The sequence below is a fragment of the Phodopus roborovskii genome, unplaced genomic scaffold (assembly GCF_943737965.1).
Source record: "Phodopus roborovskii unplaced genomic scaffold, PHOROB, whole genome shotgun sequence".
NCBI lineage: Eukaryota > Metazoa > Chordata > Mammalia > Rodentia > Cricetidae > Phodopus > Phodopus roborovskii.
The window spans coordinates 5,573,345-5,596,319 of record NW_026126639.1 but is presented as its reverse complement, the minus strand read 5'-3'; the positions used below and the strand labels follow the sequence as shown (position 1 = coordinate 5,596,319).

The 22,975-nt window shown below is 47.0% G+C and overlaps 1 protein-coding gene across 3 annotated transcripts in view; it reads right to left on the bottom strand.

Annotated features, from left to right (window-relative positions):
* The window catches only part of Ppfibp1 (PPFIA binding protein 1), a 57,083-nt gene that overhangs the window by 24,239 nt on the left and 9,869 nt on the right, over nt 1-22,975 (bottom strand). For 2 of the 3 annotated variants that reach the window (XM_051173385.1, XM_051173386.1), the window contains exons 3-11: nt 17,132-17,218; nt 15,492-15,605; nt 14,554-14,685; nt 10,425-10,517; nt 8,657-8,771; nt 8,247-8,279; nt 6,903-6,964; nt 5,161-5,236; nt 800-954 (exon numbers count right to left, since the gene is read on the bottom strand). In XM_051173385.1, the coding sequence (XP_051029342.1) occupies nt 800-954; nt 5,161-5,236; nt 6,903-6,964; nt 8,247-8,279; nt 8,657-8,771; nt 10,425-10,517; nt 14,554-14,685; nt 15,492-15,605; nt 17,132-17,218 (867 nt within the window). The remainder of the gene's footprint in view (nt 1-799; nt 955-5,160; nt 5,237-6,902; nt 6,965-8,246; nt 8,280-8,656; nt 8,772-10,424; nt 10,518-14,553; nt 14,686-15,491; nt 15,606-17,131; nt 17,219-22,975) is intronic. The other variant, XM_051173387.1, reaches the window with a different exon arrangement.

Genomic DNA, 22,975 nt, shown 5'->3' with positions numbered 1-22,975 from the left:
TTTTCCAGAATCATTGCACCGTGTGCTCTCGCGCTGTGGCGCCTTGAACCTTAAGATGTAGATCGTATGTTCTCTATGAATCTGGCTGAGTTGTGGCTGCAGCAGAGATGCAAATGACTTCTGAGTTAAGGAGATGCGTCCTCAGGACGCTCTCACCACGGGACTGTGAGGCAGCCAAGCTGTCTTAGGCAGTTCTAATAGGATGCCTCCATAACCAGACAGTGCAGTGACAAGCCTCCCTGCTGCTCCTGGGCGGGGCAGACACACGTGGGGTGCCCCTGCCGGTATCTGCCCAGAGTTCGGGGCTGGTATGCAGCACACAACTAACAGACGGTCCCGCCACTTAGATGAACGTAGATGAATCAAAGACTTCACTGTCCTCGGATTGCTTTTTCAGTCACAACCAAACCAGGCTTGTTCATACACCTCACCTACCTTCACCTGACTCACTTGGTATTCAGTCTTTAAGAGGGCAGACTGTAATCTCCCATTTTAGGGAATCTATCGCAAAGGTGCTCATAATTTTGTTTTTGAGACCAGGGTCCTTCTAGGCTGCTCTCAAATTTCCATCAGCCTCAGCCTCTTACACAGCTGGATCTACAGGCACATGCCTAGTTTTTATTGAGTTTGTGACTCTGCCCAAAGCATCCATTAGAAAGAGGAGGAAGCACACATTTAAGAAGGAAAAGAGGCTGCCAGCACACGGGAACAGACAGAATGGGCCAATGGCGACGGCACCAGCAGCGAACACAGCCATGAAGACACAGCCCGTTAACACTAACGGTGTCTGTGGAGGTACCTCTTCCGGAGCACTCGTGTTGAACAGGTCTCTGCTGGGAGGCCCCAGCCCTGATGCAGAAGAGGTGCTTCTCTCCAGGTCACTGCAGCCCTGTGCGTCCAGCAGGGTGGTGCTGGAGCTGGAGTGGAACAGACCCTCACACGCACCATCCTGGCCTGGAAAAGACGGAGTACATGCTGCTGTAGTTCACTTTGGCAGGAGAATCAATAATCACAACATGTAACACGAAAAATAAAAGACCCAGAGGCAGATTTTGGGGTTCAGTCTTCAAGCTGAAGATCGGAGAAGCAAAGCAGCCAAGCCAGGAGCTCTTACTTCTACCCAGCTGAAATGGCTATCCGCTCTCCAGGAATCCTCAGGGGCAAAAGGCTCTGAGCTCCTGTCTCCTCCTCCTCATATCCCTCTCTCTGCCCAGCCATGTCCTCCTGTCTCCTCTTCCCCGTGTGTGAGCTGTTTCTTTAAGACTGGGTCAATTTTGTGTAGTCAGTGTGGCCTTGAACTAACAGAGATAGATCCAGCTACCTCCTTCTTAATGCTGAGTCCAGGGATTAAAGATGTGTACCACCACTGCCTGAACTCTATAGCTTAAGGCTGACTTTACTTTCTGAATCCCCGGCAAGCTTTAATAAATCATAAATAATACATCACCACAAAGAATCATAACTATGCATTTCTTTTCTTTCTTTTTGTTAAATATGCACTGCACTGCTAAGCCACTGAGCCAGCCCAAAACATAAACAGCCATGGTTCCCTGGCTTCATATGAAAATCAGCTACACACAGAACCTAGCGATGGGAGATGTCATTCTGTATATATGTTTCTCTTATTGGTTAATGAATAAAGCCCTGTTGGCCAATAGGAAAGCAAGATAGGCGGGACTAGGAAACAAGGAGGATTCTGGGAGATGTAGTAGACAGAAGTCAAGATGTAGGACGTGACAGAAGCAGTCCAGACCCTCTCTCCAGTTAAGATGAGACTACATGGAAACACTTGGATGGATGGAAATGAGTTAATATTTAAGACAGAGCTAGGTAAGTCCCAACAGTTTTATATCTAATACCGCGTCTCTGTGTGTTATTTGGGGCTGACGTGGCTCTGGGACCAGGCTGGCGGGGAAAACTGCTTGTAACAACCTAGGATAGAGATCTTAAACTATGAGTAACTAAGGCCTATTACCCAGGTCATACTAAGTACCCACCAGTGGTATTAACAGAAGGAGTCAGGTTTGATACAGCACTGACAGAAAAGATGTTTCCGAAAAAGAAACAAATCCAAATTTATTCCAAGAATACACTGTAATTTTGCTTTAAAATCCCCAGGCTTTATAAATATTAGTTTAGCCTGGTTTGGGAACTCTTACCTGTAATCCTGGCACTCAAGAAGTGGGAGCCGAGGAATCAGAAATTCAAAATCATCTTTGGCTACTTAACAAGTTCAAGGCCAGCCTGGGCTATATGAGACCCTATCTCAAAAAAGTTAGATTGATCTATCTATGTATCATCTATCCATCCATCCATCCATCCATCCATCCATCCATCCATCCATCCATCCATCCACCTACCTACCTATTGAAAGGGTTAAACTAAACACAAAAAGGCTTCAAGCCTTCAGAACACACCCAGGCCACCCTTGCCCCTAGCCTCAAGGAAATTTAGTTGTGTTGTGAGTAACAGGCCACCTGTAAGAAACAAGTATGAAGGACCAAAAATAAACACAAAACTCCAAGACAACCTTCCTCTTAGCCTTGGTACCTGGAAACTGTGTTTGGCCACAAAGAGACTCCAAGAGACAGACAAAGCCATAGAAAACACAGAATGTTCCCTCCCAGCACCACCAATGAGAACACCTGCCAGTAACAAAGTCTGGAAACCACCAAATGTTCCCATTTGTAGGCAACCAATCAAAAAGGTTAACAGACCAGTTACCCTGACTCCCAAGAAATTCCCCTAATTGTTGCCCAAATGTCAACCAATCAGGGTGTGACCCATGCCTCTCCCTACCTACTGATGTAATCCTGTGATTTTTGTCTTTAAAACTCCTGCAGTAGACTAGGTGGCCACTTTCTATGGAGGCTGCTGCATCAGCTAACTAGACAAAGTCCCCATCATGGTTGGATGGAACAATAAACCTCGCTTTTGCAGTTCGGTGGGTCTGTCTCCCTAGTGGTCTGTGGGGATCTTCTCCACTTGGGCCTAACACCTATCAACTGTATTCACCTACTCACTTATCTCCTTCCTAGATTCCTATCTATTCCAGCTCGCCCCACTACACCATAATTTTATTAAGATTTATTTGACTTTTATTTATGACTGTGTGTATGTATACCATGTGGGTGATCGTGTCCACAGAGGCCAGAGGAGGGTGCTGCATGCCTTGGGACTGGAGCTACAAGTGGTTATGGGAACCAAACTCCAGTCCTCTGCCATTGAGCAATCTCTCCAACACAGCCATAGCTTTTAAATTGAGGGTTTACTGCAATTTTATCCCAATTTCACTAGATTTTAAATGTTATTAGAGTTTTGGGGGGGGCTGGAGAGATGGCTCGGTGGTTAAGAGCACTGGCTGCTCTTCCAGAGGACCTGGGTTCAATTCCCAGCAGCCACATAGTAGCTCATGGCTGTCTATAACGCCAAGAGCTGATACCTTCACTCAAACATATATGTAGGCAAAACACCAATGCGCATAAAATAAAAATAAATAATAGAGTTTTGGGAAGAGTAAAAAGGTAACTGAATAAATAGGTCTTAGGGAGGAAACACTTTTTATGGAGCTCTCCACCATAGCAGCGCATGATTTCCGTGACGTGTGCTATGGCTCAGTGGGAAATGGGGCTTGCTGCTAAGCCAGATGACGTGAGTTCTAGGCCTAGACCCCACATGGCAGGAGAAAACTTGCTCTCACAAGTTATCCTTGGTGTGGTTATCCTCATGGACAGTGGGCAGCTTCATTATGAATAAAAAAGATGATATCCACTGCAATCTATTTATCTGTTTGTTTTGAATCTCCTGGTCCAAAGTAGAGAATCTTTTTTTTTCTTTTGATTCATTAATTCATCAGCATTAAAACTTCTGAGAGTGTAGCTTAGTGGCAGAACCCTTACCTAGCATGTTCAAGGCAGATTCCAAGCACTAACAAATAAATTAATTTTAAATATAAAATTTCAAACTCCTGGGTATTTCACAACTATTCTTGTGCTGGCTAGCTTTTATGTCAACCTGACACTGGCTACAATCATCTGGGAGGAGAAAATGCCCCCACCTGATTATTAGGCTGTGGGCAAGCCTGCCTGGCATTTTCTTGACTAGTAATTGATGGGAAAGAGCCCAGCCCATTGTGAATGATGCCACCTCTGGCCTGGTGGTCCTGAGGGTCCATAAATAAACAGGCTGAGCAAGCCAGTAAGCAGCACCCTCCATGGCCTCTGCTTCAGCTCCTGTCTCCAGGTTCCTGCCCTGTGTGAGTCCCTGCCCTGAACTTCCCTCAGTGATGGACAATGATGTGGAAAGGTAAGCTGAAAGAAAGGCTTTTCCTTTCCAAGCTGCTTTCGGGCATGGTGTTTTTGGCAGAGCACAAGAGCCCTAACTAAAACATCTCTTGAACGCAATCCATGCTTTCAATGCTTCTCATCGTTAGGGTGACAACGACCCGCATATTCATAGGAACAAGTCCTCTAACATTCTGTCTGTTTCCAATGACCCTCGGTCTGTCCACATTTGAGAATGGTCCTCTGCAGGTGAGGCAATAGAACTTCACATGTTCAAAGAGGAGCTCACACTCCCTGGCCTCGGTAAATGGCACCATCACTTATGGGTGGCTTTAGCCACAAATGTCTATGTTTGTTGATTTATTTTCCTTTGCTTCATGCCCATCAGCTACTTCAGCCTATCACAGCCTTACCACATCTCCTCAGTGCAGACCCCCAGTCTCTGCAGTCACAGTGACTGCAAGAGTCTTCTGACTAACTCCCTGCTCCTGATACTGGTGTTTCTCATGGCAAAGGTCATGTTGCAAACTTGTTATTCAGCCCCTTGTCCCAGGCTGGGGGTGTAGCTCCGTGCACGGCCCTAGGTTCAAGATCTCAGGCCAACAAAACAAAACCTCACTGGATTCTCTGCACTTGTTTAAGAGCAGATGTCCAGCCCTACTGAGAGTCCTCTCGTGACATCACGCCACACCCTCCCCAGGATTCCAGACATACTGGTTTTTCTTCCAGTGCCTAGCACTATGTCAATACACACGCAAGCCACCCAATCTGGGATAATGAACCACATTAAGAAATTGAGTCCAAACATGTAAGCTCAATGCTGGCTAACTTTAAGTGGAGAGTAGGAAGGTTTCCAGGAATTACTCTACTTTATTACCTTGGGCCAGAATCGCTGGGTCCTGCATTTTCTTGTACCTGTTCAGGTACTGCCGGAGATCTTCTATCTTCCGATCCTGTGAATAACACAAACCATCACCACTACTGTAGTTTTCAAACAGTAAAGGTAAGTTCTGTGAACTGTTTACATTCCTTGAAAACACTTCCAAACTCTAGTAAAAGTGGCAATATCTGTATTTTTCCTGTGTGTATCACAGGCGTATATATGAACAGCACCTCTGAGCTTACAAATTCTTTAACCTGCCATCTTTAAAAATAAAACTGATATAACAGCATTTAACAACAATAAAATCAAGGGCCAGTGATACAGCTCAGTGGTAGAGACCCAACATTGACCCCGATGACTTGTGTTTGATCCCAGTGGATAAAATTCCAGAGTTCACATCCCCAGCATACACATAAAAGCCAGGTATGTGAGCAGTAACCTCAGCACTTCAGGAAAGGGTTAGAAAGATAGAAAAGGATTCCCACGGCCTACTGACCAGAGGCTAGTCTAGCTCAAACACCAAGCTCCAGGGTCGATGAATGTCTCAAAGATAAGATGGAGAATAGGGTGACATTTGAAGTCAGCCTGACCTTAACTTCAGCTTTCATATGCTCGGGCGCGCACGCTTGCACACACAAACACGCACGCACGCACGCAGAAGATACGAGGAAATAGTAAATATATGAAAAAGATTAGCAAGCAATGGAGGAAGTCATTAGAAAGAAGAACTATCTCTTGGGCATTTTGTAGTTTTTTACTCCTTGGAATTAGTCTTTTCTGGGAAATGTCCCTTTGCTCCACTCACTAAGGGACGAGAGAGAGAGAGAGAGAGAGAGAGAGAGAGAGAGAGAGAGAGAGAGAGAGAGAGAGAGGGGCAGGCGCCCTGGTGTTATAAGCTGAATCCGACGGTTGTCAGGCAACCAGGGTCTGCCAGGACAGGTCTTTGTTTAGGAAGACACTGAAAGCCATTATGGGTGAGGGAACCAGCGCACAGCAAAGAGCCCAACTGACACCAGCGGGGGCCAAGAGTGACCCAGGGCCCTGTCTGCTCTCTGTCATTTCACTCCCGGAAGCCGAGACCATCCCAGGTATGGCCGACGCCAGGAGTGCAGTGACAGACGCCCCAGTGTTTCCACAGCGGTGTTTCCACAGCGGTGTGCTATCCTCTCTCTCCGAGGCTGTGTGTGCCTCTGTGAAGGTGGGCTCCACCCTTCAGAGGTGATGGTGGCCCAGAGTTCCCAGAATATACCGTGCAATGGCCCTACCCTCTCATCTAAATGTAGAGGACTCCGAGGGCCTCAGTATTTTCTAAATCCAAACAGGGAAGGAGGCCATCAGGATTTCCTTGGAACCTAGGCTGCTGGCCTCTCTCTATTCTGTATACACACACACACACACACACACACACACACACACACACTAACTCACACACACACACACTCACACACACACTCACTCACTCACACACACTCATACACATTCACACACACACTCAAACACTCACACACACACTCTCTCTCTATCACACACACACACACACACACACACACACACACACACACGTGTGAAGTCACCGAAAAAGTGCACACTCAGGCAGGGACAGACAAGGAGGGCCCTTAACGTGAGTGGAATCCTGAGTATGTCCTGTCCAGGTGGAGCAGCTCAAGGAACTGTACGCAACAGCCATGATGATACTGCAGAGCATAACAAGACCGAGACTTAAGTCCCAACTGCACCTTCTCTTCATTTGCTGCCATCAGGGACTCCACAGCCTTTTTCAGCTTTTGTACTTCGATGTCTGAAAATGAAGCAACATTGTTAGGAGGCTCGTCAGCTAACCCGTAACCAGTGAGGGCAGCCGCCGCGTGCTCTTCTGTCTGGAAAGTTTCAGGGTAAGCATGGCAAGGGTCCTCCCTTAGGGACAGTAAGAGGTGAGCGCTTTCTACCTCACCCACACAGCTGTCGCTCCAGAAAGACAGCAATGTGGGCGGGGGAGGAGCAGAGACCCCTCCTTAGAGAACGGACAAAGCCCTGCTCTATAAACACTGACGATGACAGATGGACGCAGCAGCAAGGACAGTACAGAGTTTTCAAAAACAGAGTGGCGGGCAGTGAGTGAGCGCAGCCGAGGGTGGCATTCACAGTGACCAAGGCAGAGTGGCGGTGCTCAGTCACAACCAAGCTGGAGATGCCACGCTGAGAGCCCGAGCCTGTGTTCGTGTGAGCAGGCATGCTGAGAAGCCAGCAGTCGGTCCGCAGACGGCAGAGTGCCCTGCGTCATCTACAAGCCTCATTTCTAAACTGTCCTAAAACAGACACCGCAGCCACCGTGAGCAGAATGTGACTCTCCTTAAAATCTGGTAACCAAGTACAAGTGTTACTTGAAACATGGAAACTTAAAGTTCTTTTCATAAAAAATGAAATTCAACCCTAAGTGAGCCTACCATTAAAACACGGAAACAAAAAAGAAAAAAACAGGGAATATGGGAACAGGAGAATATATAGCTAAAGTTACCAACTTATGGAGGATTCTAGTGATTTTAAAAACTGTACTGATGCATTTTCAATTAGGAACTGCTGAGGTTTGTTTGTTTTAAAGCAAGCTCCCTTAACCTATGAATTCACGCTCTGCGGTCAAGTAAGGATTTACGTTTATGGGGCTCCGTAAAGCTCCACAGTAGACCTCACACATAGCAATGAGTCCTGAAGCAGATGGAGCGAAGCTCAGCACAGGCTCCGGCCATGGTGACTGGGGCCGAGTCTCCGCAGATCTGTGTGCTGTGTTGTCCTCTGGATCTGTGTCACCCACACCACAGGGACCAGGCTGTCTGAGCTCCCTTCTCTGGGTGGCCTGCCCACTCTGGGAAGCGAATGGGCGCAGGACAAGCCTGTAACAAGATCCTTTCCTCCTTATGGTCTGCCTGTCTAGCCTCTGCTCTGTACGCCGTGAAGAAATGGGGGGGGGGGGCTTGTTGATGAAGCAGCTGCACGTGTTTAGTGGCAGAAATGTTTTAAACATGCGAAGGACGGAGTAGCATTGCTGGCAAACGAGAGGCTGTTGGGAACGACCAAAACCTTACTTTTCTCTTTGAGCTTCTTTTTAACATTTTCATCTGCACAGGAAAACCCATCGGACTGGAAGTCAGCATACGTCACAACAAAAACTCTACCCTAAAAAACCCTGGAACTCTAATCTCCAAAATAACCCAGGCAAGGAGGCAGGTCCACTGGGGACACAGGGTCAGGGTCAGACTGCCATGAGGTTTCCTAAACCCTGGTGTTCAGATCCCATACTTAGCTGGCCCCGTGGTGACAAAGAGCAGTTCAGGCTGCTTCCAATCCCCAATCCCGAGTGGGCAGCACTCCCCACATAAATCTCTAGCCCACACGCACCCCCTATAAAAGCTGGCCACCATTGTGATTAGCAGCTCTCCTTAGTTCACAGCATTTTAACAGAGCAAGGTGTCAAGTGACAGACAGCCGGTCTTACCTCGATCAAGGATTTCCATGCCATCTCCCTTTGCCTTGCAAAGCACTCTCTCCTGGAGCCTTTTTACTTCACATTCCTTCTCCTCCAGTTGATCTTTTAAAGATGTCAATTCATCCTATGAAATCACAAATTTGTTTTACAACAGTAGACTATGGCAGGAGAGGAATATTTGTAGAGCATAAATAGCCCTGTAAGTCAAAACTCAGACTACGTGAATGAGACAAAAATCTGCAAAAACGTACACACAAACACAAATTAGACAGAGCGATGGTAAGCATTACTAATATGAGTAATCTGTGATAATTACAGTGTGGTTGTTTTAAGTTCATGAGTAAATGTAAGCAGAAACAGAAGAATAACCAGGATATGGTATTCGCTGAAGTTCTGTCTGCATTAAATCAAAAAGTCTCACCAAGTTAATCAAAGAAGATGGCCAAAATTAGACACTCGTCATAAAAGTGAAATAAAATACAAATTCAAAAACGCTTGCTTGGATTCCTCAGCATTTCAAGGTGACACTCAATGATTCTGGGATAAAAACTGGGTGTCAGTAGGCAAGGGTGACTGTGACCAAATCGTGGCTCACATAACTGACCCTCATCACTGAGTGAGACAGACTTCTGCAGCAATGGGAAAGAGGAAACTAGAAAGAGAGGATTTAAGCCTTCCTTTTGATGGCGTACCTGAAAAAGCTTCTGAGGCCGCTGATGCATTTGCTAACATTTTAAATTTCAGTTTTGCTTTACAAAGCACCAGCTGCTGAGGCAGAAACTAGTTGTGCAATGGCAGCACACCTGCCTTTTATTCAGTGTGGCAGAATCTTCACTCAGCTTTCTGTATGTGCAGTGCTGTGGAAAAGCCACGCAGGAGGCCAGGTTGGCCTAGTACTCCTGACTTACGCTAAGGACGGAGTCAAGTTCAGAAACCGTCATCGCCCTGCAAGCTGCGCTAGCCCATCCTCCTGCAGGGCTCTTCCCCGCCATAATGGCGGACTCATCATACACACTGACCTTCCAGAAAACCCTAACAGAGGAGGGCAGGCTCCAGTTATTGAGGTGGAAGTCTTCCACAGCTGAACTTTTAGCAATTATTTTATTATGCTTGGGGGTCAGATTGTCTAAGAAAAAAGCTTATAAGCTAAGACTTTCATATTTTACCTGTTTATTATTTACACTAGTGTAGTGATCTCACTGTCCTTTTAATCAGGGAGTATGTATTCTTAATGAACAGGTCTCTCTCTCTCTCTCACACACACACACACACACACACAATAAATGCGCATGCTACTAAAAAACACTATCACAGCAAAAAAACGACACAAGCCAGAAGGCAACAGCCACGGGGGCCCCGACAGAGTCTACCACACCTTCAGCGACTCCCATTTCTGCTCCATCTGCTGCTTTTCATACTGCATCTGACCCACCTTGATTTTCATGCTAGAAAGTTTGGCCATTAAAGACTGGTAGAGAAGACAGAGGAATGAGAAAAGACAAGGCAGGAGAAGGCAAAGGGACCAAGAAACAGCATCCGTTCATGAGGAAGCTTAGCTAATTCATAGACAGCATTAATCAAGCCCCGGGTCCACTGGGAACTCTAGCAGGTAAGCTCGGCGTCTCGAGCTTCAGGGAAACACCGTTTACTCCTAAGATATGTTTGCTATCATGTACTAGCTGGAGAGCACTTTTTTTTTTTTTTTTTTTTTTAAATAAGATTGCTTACGGAGGGGTAGACCATGTTTAAAAAAGAAAAAAAGGAGAGAGAAACTTACCTTAGTTGACTTAAGTTTTTTCTCATACTGAAGTCTTTCACTGTCCATTTCACTGACTTTTAACCTCAAGTCATTTATCTCTTGTATTAGCCCCTGTTCAAAAAAAAAAAAAAAGAAAAGAAAAGAAAAGAAAAGAAAGTTAATTAGAAAAGGGTATAGCACAGTTCCCAAAGGAGCAGCCAGAAAGGCCGAAGCCAGCAACAGCTCCTCAGATATGAGCGGGGAGATCCGGTGACATTTATCCCTGACAGCCAAAGCACCCTTGCACTAACAACACCGTAACTGAAGTTCCCAGGACCTCTGCCCCCAAGGGCTGGGCTTATGAAAACTAATGCAACCATGATTCTGACTGCAAAAATGCCGCTGCTGGAACGCTGTGGAATTACCCTCCTGTACACTGTAAATGCATGTTACTCTCATTGGTCAGTAAAGACCTGACTGGCCCGTGGCCAGGCAGGAATTATAGGCAAGACAACCAAACTAAGGATGCTGGGATGAAGAAGCATGGAGTCGAAGGAGAGATGCCAGCCAGCCTGCCAGCCGAGGAAGCAGGGCGCGTAGGGAAAAAGGTACCAAGTCACATGACAAGGGAATAGATAAGACATGTGGGTTAGTTAAAATGTAAGCGTTAGCAAGGAACAAGCCTGAGCTACTGGCTGAGCATCTGTAATTAATATAAGCCTCGGTGTGTTTATCAGGGTGCTGTTGGTGGAGCAGAAACTCCTGCCTACAGTTGGAACCCCTGAACCAAGTGCCCCAGGTGGGTCCTGCAGGCTGAACCTTTGACCACTAGGGGCGAGCCCTGAAAGGGGACTGCGGGGCCTGGTGCCTTCCGCTCCTTTCTGCTTCCTGGGCATGCGGTAAGTAGTTTTCTTGTGCCGCACACTTGGGGATAATGTGTTGACTGGCTCTCAAGCAATGGGGTCTGCCCACTGATCATGGACTAAAATCTCAACAGCTGTGGGCTAAAATAAACTGTCTCTTTATAAGCCGTCCCGGGTAACTGTCACGGTGATGTGTCCCAGGTCACGGTGCCTCACTGGGTAAGACAGGGTGGGAAGGCAAGTCCGGTACACTGGCTCCTCACGGACTCGCTCACCTGGCTCATGCTCACTTTGCTTTCCTACATAGTCCAGGAGATGGACGCCCACAGCGGGCTGGGCCTGCCATATCAGTTAGGACAAGCAAGACGATTCCTCACACTCAGGTTCACAGACCAACACGGACTAATACAAACGACTCACTGGGGCTGTCGACTAGTGAGTGAACCGAGGCTCAAGGCCACTTGGCACCCATTCCTGTAAGCAAACAATCTACGGACCCCACCCTAACCCTGCCTTGTCACAAAAACTAGAGGTTTTCTCTGGCATAACCATTTACCTTAATATCCTTTTCTGTGACACATTAGTAGTTATTTGAAGGTTTCTGTAATTGTTTGCCTAGTCTACAAAAATGTAGACTTAAATTTCTTTAAACCACAAATCTCGACCTGAAGGTAGGGGGTCTTGTGTGTGTGTTCATATATTCATATATCTAACGCAAAACAATGATGTAATTTTATATGTATATTTTTAAACATCCAAAAGACTTCATAACAGAATATATTTAACACCATTTCTGTCACCTTTAAAACGTGCTTTTAAATTTTGCCCAAATATTCTGAATTCAAGTTTAAAAAGAGTCAGTTCCCTCATCCATCTGTTCATCTTCCCTGCGTGGAGTCAGGAATGGCTGTCCTTCCCTTGGTCTTTTAACTTTGGTATTGTTAGAAGGCAGCTTTGAGCTCCCAGCAGGCATTGCTGTAAACACTGCCGCTTCATTTAGTGGTGACGGTAAAGATTATAAAGAAACGACTATAGAAAACTGAACTATACATTGAGGCCATTTTCCTTCAAAACAAACAAACTATCCAAGCCAGGTAGTGGTGGCACACACATTGAATCCCAGCACTAGGGAGGCAGAGGCAGGTGGATCTCATGAGTTCTAGGCCGGCCTGGTCTACAGAGGGAATTTCAAGACAGTCAGGGCTACATAGAGAAACCCTGTATGGAACTCCCCCCAAAAGGAGGCAAAAAACCAAAGCTATCCAATTGTTTTTTGTGGCAATGCATTTTAAATATGAATTAAAGGCCCAACATGAGAGAAGTTAGATGTGCCATGAAAAGTGTGGCTGGAAAATTTGGCACTGTATCCTTTAGGATATATATAATTAGTTCAGCCTCCTTTCTGAGCTCTGCATTTTGGCCATCTGTGCTCATACCAGAAGGGGGCGCTGTTGAATGAGCCAACCATCTCCCAGTAACAAGTTCCAGGACAGGAAAGTTATAAGTCTTCAAGGTTTAAAGAAGACTTTAATGCACTATTTTTGGAAATGCCTGTAAGTGTTCCTTACTTCAACATTTTCTTGGACGCTAATATCCAAACTCTCTAAAATTTTCAAATAGTGGCAAGATTTGGGACTGCAGAAATAGCTAGGTAAATGTTTTATTTTTAAGGAAACATTAAGCCAGAACATGTACATATTCCATACTGTTTCAACGTTTGAAGACTATTTTGATAATTTTTACATAAAAATCACAATTATCAAATAGTCTGCAACCTGCCCTGTGAATATGCGTGCTCCACTTTATCAGCAGTGTGGACTATTTCTTAGAAAATAATGAGGGACTGCGTTTCCTAGCAGTGTGTTCATGTTGTCACTTGGCATCTGAATGAGAGTATGTGAGCAGAATGGGAACAGGAGAAACAAGGTATGACACACAACGCAGGCAAACTCAAGCCATATGGGTGCTGCTCTGTGACCCCACCAAAAAGGTCAGAGCCACCATGTGCGGTTCAGTTCCCCTGACTGAGTAACCCCTCACCCAGATTAAACTAAGCACAGCCTCCTCGGCTCCATCTGCAGCCCCAGCCACTGCTTAAGTGTGAAGCCAGGGGATGACGGAATGAGGAAAAAGGAAAAACCTGCACAGATTCTTGCCGAAAGCATTAAAATAGAGCCGATGGTGTGACGCCAGGTGGCGGTGGCCCACACCTTTAATCCCAGCAGACGAAGGTGGATCTCTGAGTTTGAGGAACACTAAAATACGACTGGGTCACACTCCTGCCTGCTTTCAGATGCTCAGTCCTGATTAAGGCAGAATGTGCTCTTAAGGGGCTGACAAGGAATTTCAAGGTTAGAACACGAATCAAGATGGTTATTTCGTTTTCAAAGGAAGGAAGTAAAAAACCAAGGCTTTCCATTGTAAATGGGTCTTGGATGGGAAACTTTACTTTGGAAATCACAGTGGGATAAGTTAATACATCATCTCAAAAAGTATAGAGAACTTTAGGTAATTGGAAGGACTTATATGTGGAACACACTGAAAGTTTAGAGCCAAATAAAATGGCCTCCAAATGCTAGGCTTCTGTGAATGTGTAACGAGAGGGTTCTATGCACTAACAAGTCCTCTTCAGACCATAGTAAATGACCAGTGGTCCTAAATAAGGACAACTGGTAGACCACGCACTTAAATACACGATTTCAAATCAAGAAAGCCAGCATGGCTTTGTCAGGCAGGTGCCACAAATATCTTGTAGTCAAAACTAGCTCTACAGAATATTTCAAACAAACAAAATCTGATCCCCCCCCCAAAAAAACTGGAACTCGCATTTAGTGAAGAAATTACAACGTGGTTAAGGTTTATCCTGAGTTCTTTTTTATTTATTGTTTTTATTTATTTAATTTTTTTTTTTTTTTTTTTTTTTTTTTTTTTGAGAGAAGGATTTCTTGGTGTCCCGTCTACTCTCAAACTCTCTACGTAATGGGGGCTGGCTCTGAACCGGATCCCCAGCCTCCATTTCTCAAGTGCCGGGATTACAGACATGTGCCACCATGCCTGGCTTACTGTCTATGTTTGGAGTGGTGCTGAGGATAAAACCCTGGTCTAGTGAGCCCTGAGCATGAGATCTTTTACAGAGCTACAATGCAAAACCTAACATTTCTTAAAAGGGAGCAGGATGAGAGAACACTGTTAACTAGCTACCTTCCCCTCACAGCTCCAGCGGGGCTTTCAGCTTTGTCCTGGATATGTGAGGGGAGGGGGAGAGCGAGGGAGGGGGGATGGGAGGAGCCATGCACACTGCTCACCTCTGTGTCTCTGAACCTGTCTTCATAATCCAGTCTGTCCTTCTCAACAGCCGTCAGTTTTAACTTCAGGTTAGAGACCTCAGCCATGAGCTCCAGCTTCTGTGTTTCTAAGGAGGTCCTACTCAGAAGCTCCTGTTAGGATTTCAGATCAATATTCACAAGTTGTTTTTAGCATAAACGTCTGTCGTGACTGCAAAGCAGCAACGGTTAAATAAAGCATGGTCTGTGGGTCAAGAGTATCGGCCATGCACCACAGCGCTGAGGAGCCATGTACTCTGGTGACCCGCTTCTGAGCAGAACTAAACACATCAGCAGGTTGTCGGGAAGACGCGTCTTTTCCCTACTGACCACATTGCTGTACACAGCGCTTGCTATGTGCCAGGACTAAGAGATATTCTCATACGGGGTTCAATCCCTGCAACAATCTTAGGATGTAGAAAAGCTTATCGGCCTCATTGATCGGGGTTTCTAGGGACCTGGAAACCGAGGGACAGAGAGGTCACGAGCCTGTCGAGTCATGCAGGCAGGCAACGGTGCCAAGCAGGCCATCTACAGAAGCAGTGTTGTCCCCGTGTGTGGTCTGTCCACTGCATCACAGGGCTTCTCATCTACAAGCCCTGTGTGCACACACGATGCATGTGTGCATGTTTTTGTTTTTGCCTAAGAACAAGTTGCATGTGGTGTTTGTTTATCATCTCATGGTTGAGAGCTGGAAATAATATGAACGCAAAGGATCAATTTTGCAATTCCTGTAACACGGTACTCTGCTCTGACTGTATGACTTTGTATGTCTCCATGTTTCCAGGCTCTGCTACCCTAGACTTTAATTGCACTAGTCTACGGGACTCTGGGATTTCCTGCTGCAGGCACCAGACGGGAGAGTTGAGCCTCAGATGAAACAGGCCCGCGGCCCCTCCGCCAGCAGCTTTGGCCCGCACCTGCTGCAGCATCTCCTCGGTGGCGTTCAGCTTGTCTCTGTGCTCCTCCAGACAGAGCTCCAAGTCTCGGATCTTCTCCCCCTGAGCCTCTACTTGATCCGTCAGCACACTCACCTGTTAATGCAGAGTGAGGGACAGCAATGAGGGGGAGGGACTTTGGGTCCCAGGGCACACTTCATGGGACTGTAAGACCCATCACTCACTGGTGGTTTAAAAACATCCCAGACTTAACAACATGACAGTGGGCCTTCCCTTTGCTGTTCATATTTTGTTTCGTGTGGATCAAACCCAGGGCCTGGTGCATGCCAGGTGGGCGCTCGCTCGGCAGCGTCTGCAGCCCTGTGCTGCCCTTATAACTTAAGGAGCTCTCCTCAACTTAGGAGAGACTTGGCACTGATCACGGATGCAGTACTGTGCACGATAACATCACTTGCTTTACAAGAGTATAGAAAAATGTTGGTCTCTAATGTAGAGATGAAGAACCAGTATTGGAGGGTACCAGAGGACATGAGATCCATATTGAAACAGACACGAGGGACCACACAGATCTCTTACTTCAGTAGTAAAAGGAGCCAAACACTCTGCAAGCTCTTTCAAGGTCAACATGGTCCTAAATTTGTCCAAAGCCAGGATACGTGTAGGACCCGAGTTCAGTTCCCAGACACACAAAGAACAAAGAAAAAGCCAGCATGCACATCGGCACACTCAAATATCCCAAGAAGCAGTGGGGTTCATCTTTCGACCTCAGGGTCCCATGCAGATCTACAGGTCTCTCCTCAGGAATCACCAGCTGAGTAAATAGACTTTGATCTGGTTAGTTCAAAACATAAAGGCATTTTCTCTGTACTTAGAAACACCACAAGGAAGCAAACCAACATCCCACTGTGGTGTCCAACAGCAGGGTCCCTCAGGCCGCTCTGCTTGGCACATGGGCCCTGTCAAAGCTTGAAGGTCAACATACATTCAGGCTGAGATGCTTGCACCACAGGTATCCGCAGATCAGAATTTCTACTTCAAATGCCTGTGAAGTCAGACCCGACCGTAACACAGGAAAGTCATCTCCGGTGGCACTGAGTCTGACTGGGAGGGGCTGAGTCAAGGACCTGCTCCCGTGGACCGGGTGACATGCCCTCGGCTGCACTCCCTGTATGGACAGCGGGCCCAGCTCACTACTTCTTGTTTGTGAGAGAGGATCTTAGGCTGTAGCCCAAGCTGGACTCAAACTCACAGTTTTTCGGTCTCAGCCTCCTAAACGCCAGGATCACAGACACCGGCACCACAACTCCCTCCTACCCACTGTAATATTTCTGTCAGGCAGTTGGGTTACTATACAAATATGAATTGAGGTTTCCGTTTTCAGTGGTCCCTGGAGGGACAGTCTCCCCTTGGTATCTGTGTGGGAGCTGGCTCCCTGCAGACACTAAAGTCTGCATGCTCAAGTGCCCGCACAAGTGCCCGCACAGAACAGCAAGGTGCTCACATACAATGCACACCAAGACACCACGGGGTTCCTCAGTACGAGGCAAATGCACATGAACGTTGTTGTACTGCAATCCACACATCTGACTAGAGCTGTAATATGAGCCACACATACGGGCGGTACACGTCCTGAGAAATTAGCAGCCTCAAGGACCACTTGCCTGAAGAACAAGGGATTCCTTGTCGTTTTCTAGACGTGCTAGCCTTTCTTGATAGACGTCTCCATTCCCAGGTAGGTGTCCGTTTGTCTGAACAAGAAAATAACACAGATGAGGCCCTCTCCTTTAGGATGGACATGTCATGAATTAGTAAGACTGACATATTACAAACGGCATGCATAAATCCAGCACGGCTGGCACTGCCACGAATGGAAATGTGAGAATTAAAGTATGATGGGCACAGCGGGCACCTGGGTGCAATGGAGCACCTAGACACAACTGGATGATCCACACCATTTCTGAGCAAACAGAAGAGCAAGTGCCCTGCCTTCGCGCTAAATGCACTACTGTGACAAAACACTGACCAAACACCACCAGGGGAAGAAAGGATTCGTTTTACCTTAGAGTCCACCGCAGTAAAATCAGGGCAACGCAAGCAGAGCTCCTAGAGGAAACTCGCTCACTGGCCTGCTCCTCATGGCCTGCTGAGCCCGCTTTCTTATAGAACCCAAAACAACCCAAAACCACCTGCCCGGGAATGCCCTCACCCCCAGTGGGCTGAAGCTTCCAAATCAATCACTAATTAGGAATATACCCTGCAGGCCTGTCTACGAGCTGATATGATAACGGGGACCTTTGCTCAGTTGAGGTTCACCTTCCAAACAACTCTAGCTTGTGTCAAGTTCACACACACACACACACACACACACACACACACACACACACACACACACAAAACCACTAACCAGCAGAGACTCTAAAAAGCACGCAAAGTTCTGAGTGGCTGGTAGAAGACGATACTCCGCTTGTCCCTGAAGGAGTCCTGTCACTAACCTTGGGTGTACAACAGTGAGCATGACCTGTGACGTCCCTCCCACACCTCCCACTCCATCCCCAGGTCCTACACAGGACCAATGCCTCCTGATGGAGCAAACCACATGGGCAATGCCTGTCAGGATTCTCCCTGCTCGCTCAGCCCCCAGTCATGAGGTGAAGGCGCCTGTCTAGAAGCCTTCCTTCACAACCCTCTCCCCCTCAGTCCAAAGTGATTCCCCTGATGGCAGTGGCTACCAGCTTTGCAATCATTCTCTGTCTTGGCTAAACTCTACCTCTGCAGCTTCCTATTTCAGTTCGGTGGGGGGGGGGGGAGACAAAAACAAACCGTGAGAAGGAAGAGGAAGAAAGGGAGGAGGAAGGGGAGGAGCAAGGAAGGAAAGGGGGAGGGAGAAAGAAGAAAAATTAAATCTGGGGCATTCCTTCTGCAGATGTAGACACATGGGATTATGTTTCCCAGGAGGCCGCAAAAAAATTCAAAAGCTAATTCAGCCAAGTGTGCAAGGCATGTTTAGAGGCGGTGTAATCTTAACATCAGCTGTTCAACCACATACCTCCACCATTAGCATTGCACAGCTCTGTTCACACTGTTAACTCAAGTGCCCAGAATTAACATACAAGAGTCTGATGGAGGAGTTGGAATGACTTACAGCCCCTGGGGGGTGTGTGTGAAAATGAGATGTTCCTAACCCCTTGAGGACAGTCTTCTGGAGAAAACAGTCAGAACACAGGATGTATGTTCTCAATCTGTGCATGCGCAGATGCAGACCCCAGACAACTAACACAGAATGTATGTTCTCAATCGGTAAAAGTGCAGAGGCAGACCTCGGATAGTGGTTACACACATTAGGAGGAGGTATCTGCTTTTAAAATCCTTTGCCTGTAACATTTTATAAACACACTTCATTAAGTTAAAAAAATGCTCTATGTTCAGTGAGTATAAGAGGGAGAACTTTCTCTTTTGTCTCTGTTTAAGAGACAGGGTGGGGCTCCCTGGGGTGACTAGGCGAGCCTCAAATATCTGGGCTGAGGCAAAGTTCCAGCCTCAGCACCCTGAGCAGCTCCGACAACAGTCATGAGCCACTGAGTCAAAACAAAAAGGCATCCATTCCCTTTCCCTCCTGTGGTTCTGGTTGGTGTGTGAACCTCAGGCCTCACATGAACACTCATCACTCAGAAGTGCTCACGCGCTCCGCTGGCGAGCTACACCCCATCCCTTTATTCTGAGTGCAAGAAACTCTAGCCAGAATTTTCTTTCAGGCCAAATATTAATACAGAAATGAAAACCAGGTCTCCAAAGTGAACGGACTCAAAGTGAGCAAATGAATCAAATGTGTCCTGATTGCTGGTTCCCAACACTGATATTTATTAAAGTGCCTATAAGTCTCAAAATCAGCTGGTATTTCGGAAGCATCGATGGTGTCCACAGGATCCCAAGCAAAGTCTTAGGAATTGCTACATAGAGTGGTAATGTATTTAAGTAGTTAAGGAGCTGCTCCGTCCACGTGTGTCCTCTGTCTTCCTGTTACTTCTGCTTAAAAATACTGGAGCTAAGCCTAGGAGGTACCTGTCACCTCAAGCCCTTCCTTCCTCCAAGAAGCATGTTCTCTGCGTTCACACATGCACTTCATCCCTCTTACCTGGAGGCCTCTCTTCCCCTTTTTTATTATGTTCTTAAGCCTTCCCTATCTCCTACATCTGGGTCTGGTCTATAACGTTTTCCTTGAATGGAGAGATCATTCATAAACTACTTATAGCACTGGTCAAGCTCCTTAGCAGAAGCACCATGCTCAGAGGACTCCCCCCTCCCCCCCACCACCACACACAGGGAGGCTGTGCTGTGAGCGATTATCTGTGTCTGATAGGAGCACTTAACTAAGTGACCGCAGAGTGAAGGGACGGTGACACGTGTTGGACACCCATGGGTGAGTGTAAGAGGAGCAACTGGGCCTGCTCCGTCACATTTCTGTTAAATTCAGCACGCATTACTTCAGGGCGCTGCGCTGTGTTACTTTACTTCCTCCTTCGGGAGGATTTCTGGTTTTCCTTCCCTCCAGCCTCACGGGAGCTGGTCTCCTGCTTCCCTTAGACCTGCAACTGTTAGCTCTTCCTTATTCTCAGCTTCTTCAGCGTAGTAAGATTTCTTCAGGTTTTCTCTCGACACTGACCCAAGGCTTTGTGCTCATCTCTGCTCACATGTGTCAGCCCATCCTCTCCTCCTCTAATGGCCGGCCTGCCTGCCTTTCACGTCCTGCCCTCAACGTCACAAAACGGCGTTTTACACATTCTGCCTCTGACGGCCAATCACCATTTTTATGTGAACTCATTACTGTAGTGGCTAAGCTTGGTGTCAAGCTCACAAATTTGGGAAGAGGGTAACTCAATCACTGAGTTGCCTACATAAGCCTGGCCTGTCTTTATTGGTTTTGATACAGGAGGGTGTTACCAGTCCTAGGCAGGGGAGGCTTGGGCAGCATAAAAAATGCAGCTGAGTGTAAGCCAGAGAGTAAGTCACTAAGCAAATGCCCTCCAGGGTTCCTGACCTGACTTCCTTTGTGGATTGTGATTTGGAAGTGCAAACCAAATCATCTCTTTCCTTCCACAGTTGCTGTTCACAAAGCACCAGAAAGCAAACGGGAACAGCCATGCATTCTTAATAGTCTCTTAGTGCAAAACCCTCCTATATTTATTTTCCTTCTCCCAGAAGGCTTATAAAATGTGATGTACATCTGATGAGGATGCCCTTCTGCTTGCTGTGAATGTATGTTTCTCTCACTGGTTGATGACGAAAGCTGTTTCAGCCGATGGACAGGCAGGACTTAGGCAAGGGGGAAACCCAAACAAGGATAGAAAAAGGAAACCCAAACAAGGATAGAGAAGGGAAACCCAAACAAGGACAGAGAAGGGAAACCCAAACAAGGACAGAGAAAGGTAGCAGGAGGAGTCGAGGAGATGCCGTGTGGCTGGCGAGGAAGCAAGAGGTTCAGGCATCACTGGTAAGCCAAGACCAGTGGAGATACACAGAGTAACAGAAATAGGTTAATAATTAAGAGAGAGCTAGACAGTAATAAGCCCGAGCCATTGGCCAAACAGTTTATAGTTAATATACGCCTCTGTGTGTTTACTTGGAAATGAACGGCTGCAGGACTGGTCGGGACAGACACTTCCATCTACGTCCATCATCAAAAACTGTATTCACTACAACTTCCTTACAGATTCCTCCGTCCGAAGCATTAAAGACCACCCTCTGGAATATGCTCAAGATAACCCTCTACACTTCAGTGTGCTACACCGACATCCAGGCATCCACGGTGCTGGCTGGGTCTTCCTGGCACGGTTAGGAGAAAACCGTCTAACAAGTATTGCCTCTTTCACAGTTAGACTCCTGCAGCTGGCCACTAATCAGCTCTGGGAATGTGACCTTTCTGAGCACAGTGCAGATGTGCTCAGATGAGGGCATGGTCTAACCCCCCCTTTTAATTTGGTGCCAAGTATTACCGGCACAGCAAGCCTAACACGTAGGTGCAGCAGGCGTCCGGTCACGCGACTGCTTTTGCCATGCCCTTTGTTACAGGTCATTTCAGACAGGAGTAAGAGTTAGAGGGAACGGCGACCTCTGTGTGCCCTTCAGTCTCCACAGGTCTCAGCTCACTGGGAGGGGGGGCCTCTGCCTACTTTGTGGTTGTTTCCCCTTCCATCTCAGTCCTACTCATCCACAGCCATCTTCACTGTCTCCAACCCCCTCCTTGCTCCGCCAGCAACGGTGGCACACACCTGTCATCACAAATTCTGGAAACCAGCCAGGCCAGTCCTGAGCCAGTGATGCTCATTTGTGACCAACCAACCGATTTACACTGGTTTTTAAGTACTTTATTAGCATATGCTAATTACACATACTAATTGGTTCCATGTGTGTACCTGGATATGCTAATTATACACACTAATTGGTTCTGTGTGTGTGTGTGTGTGTGTGTGCACCTGGGTGTACTAATTATACTGTGTGTGTGTGTGTGTGTGTGTGTGTGTGTGTGTGTGTGTGTGTACCCTGTGTGTGCGTGATGCTGACAGGCCCAATCTTGTGTAGGTGATCAAAGCTACTGAGTTCAAGAGTAGAATTGGCCAAGCCGGCCCTGAAGACACGTTCTACAGCACTGCACCCTTTCTCCAGCTTTTACTTTTTCTGCTACCCCTCTCCAGAAATGTCCCCTGAGCCTTGCAGGGATGTTTGAACTTTTGAGTGCAGGCAGGACAATTCCTCTTTCAGTGGTGGTGAGACTAAGAAGACAACTCGAGCAATTTGAGATGCGTTGCCTCTGAAAACAGATGGTGTCTGTTTGTAGGGTGACATTTGTTGTGGGAGTGTCTCCCTCAGGGACTTAAAGGTCCAGGTTTGCTGGGGAGGGGGGGCAGCTGTGGGTATCCCCATGCTCTGAAATTCACTGTCCCCTGAGACATTCCTCAGCCTGTTCCTACTTCTGTGTCTTTACATTCAGCACACGCTGAGAAAGGAGTTTATTACTGGCAAAAGGGTTTTCTCCTCACTCACAACCCGAAGGCCACCAGTGGCAGCCATGGCTCAAGAGCAGCTGCACATAGATTAACTGACCAGCGCCCAGAACACTTTCTCTAATGTGTGCTTAATCTAGTCCATTAATGATTAACGTGTTTCTGAGGAATGGTGGTGTAGCTCAGTGATAGAAAACTTGACCAGTGTACATGGCTCTGGATTCCATGCCTAGCAATACAGACAAAACGCTGGAGCTAGGTAGACAGCTCAGCAGGTACAGTTCCCGCCACAGAAGCAGCAGGATCCCCAGCACCCACATAACAGCTGGGTGAGCTCAGCAACATGCCTGTAATTCCAGGGTCGGGAAGGTGGGCTCTGAGCTAGAGGATCCCCAGAGCAAGCTGGCTAGCAAACCAGCTGAATCGGCAAGCTCTGGGTTCAAGTGTGAGACCCTGACTCAAGGTGCCAGGCAGACAGTGATCAAAGCAGACCCCGAGTATCAAACT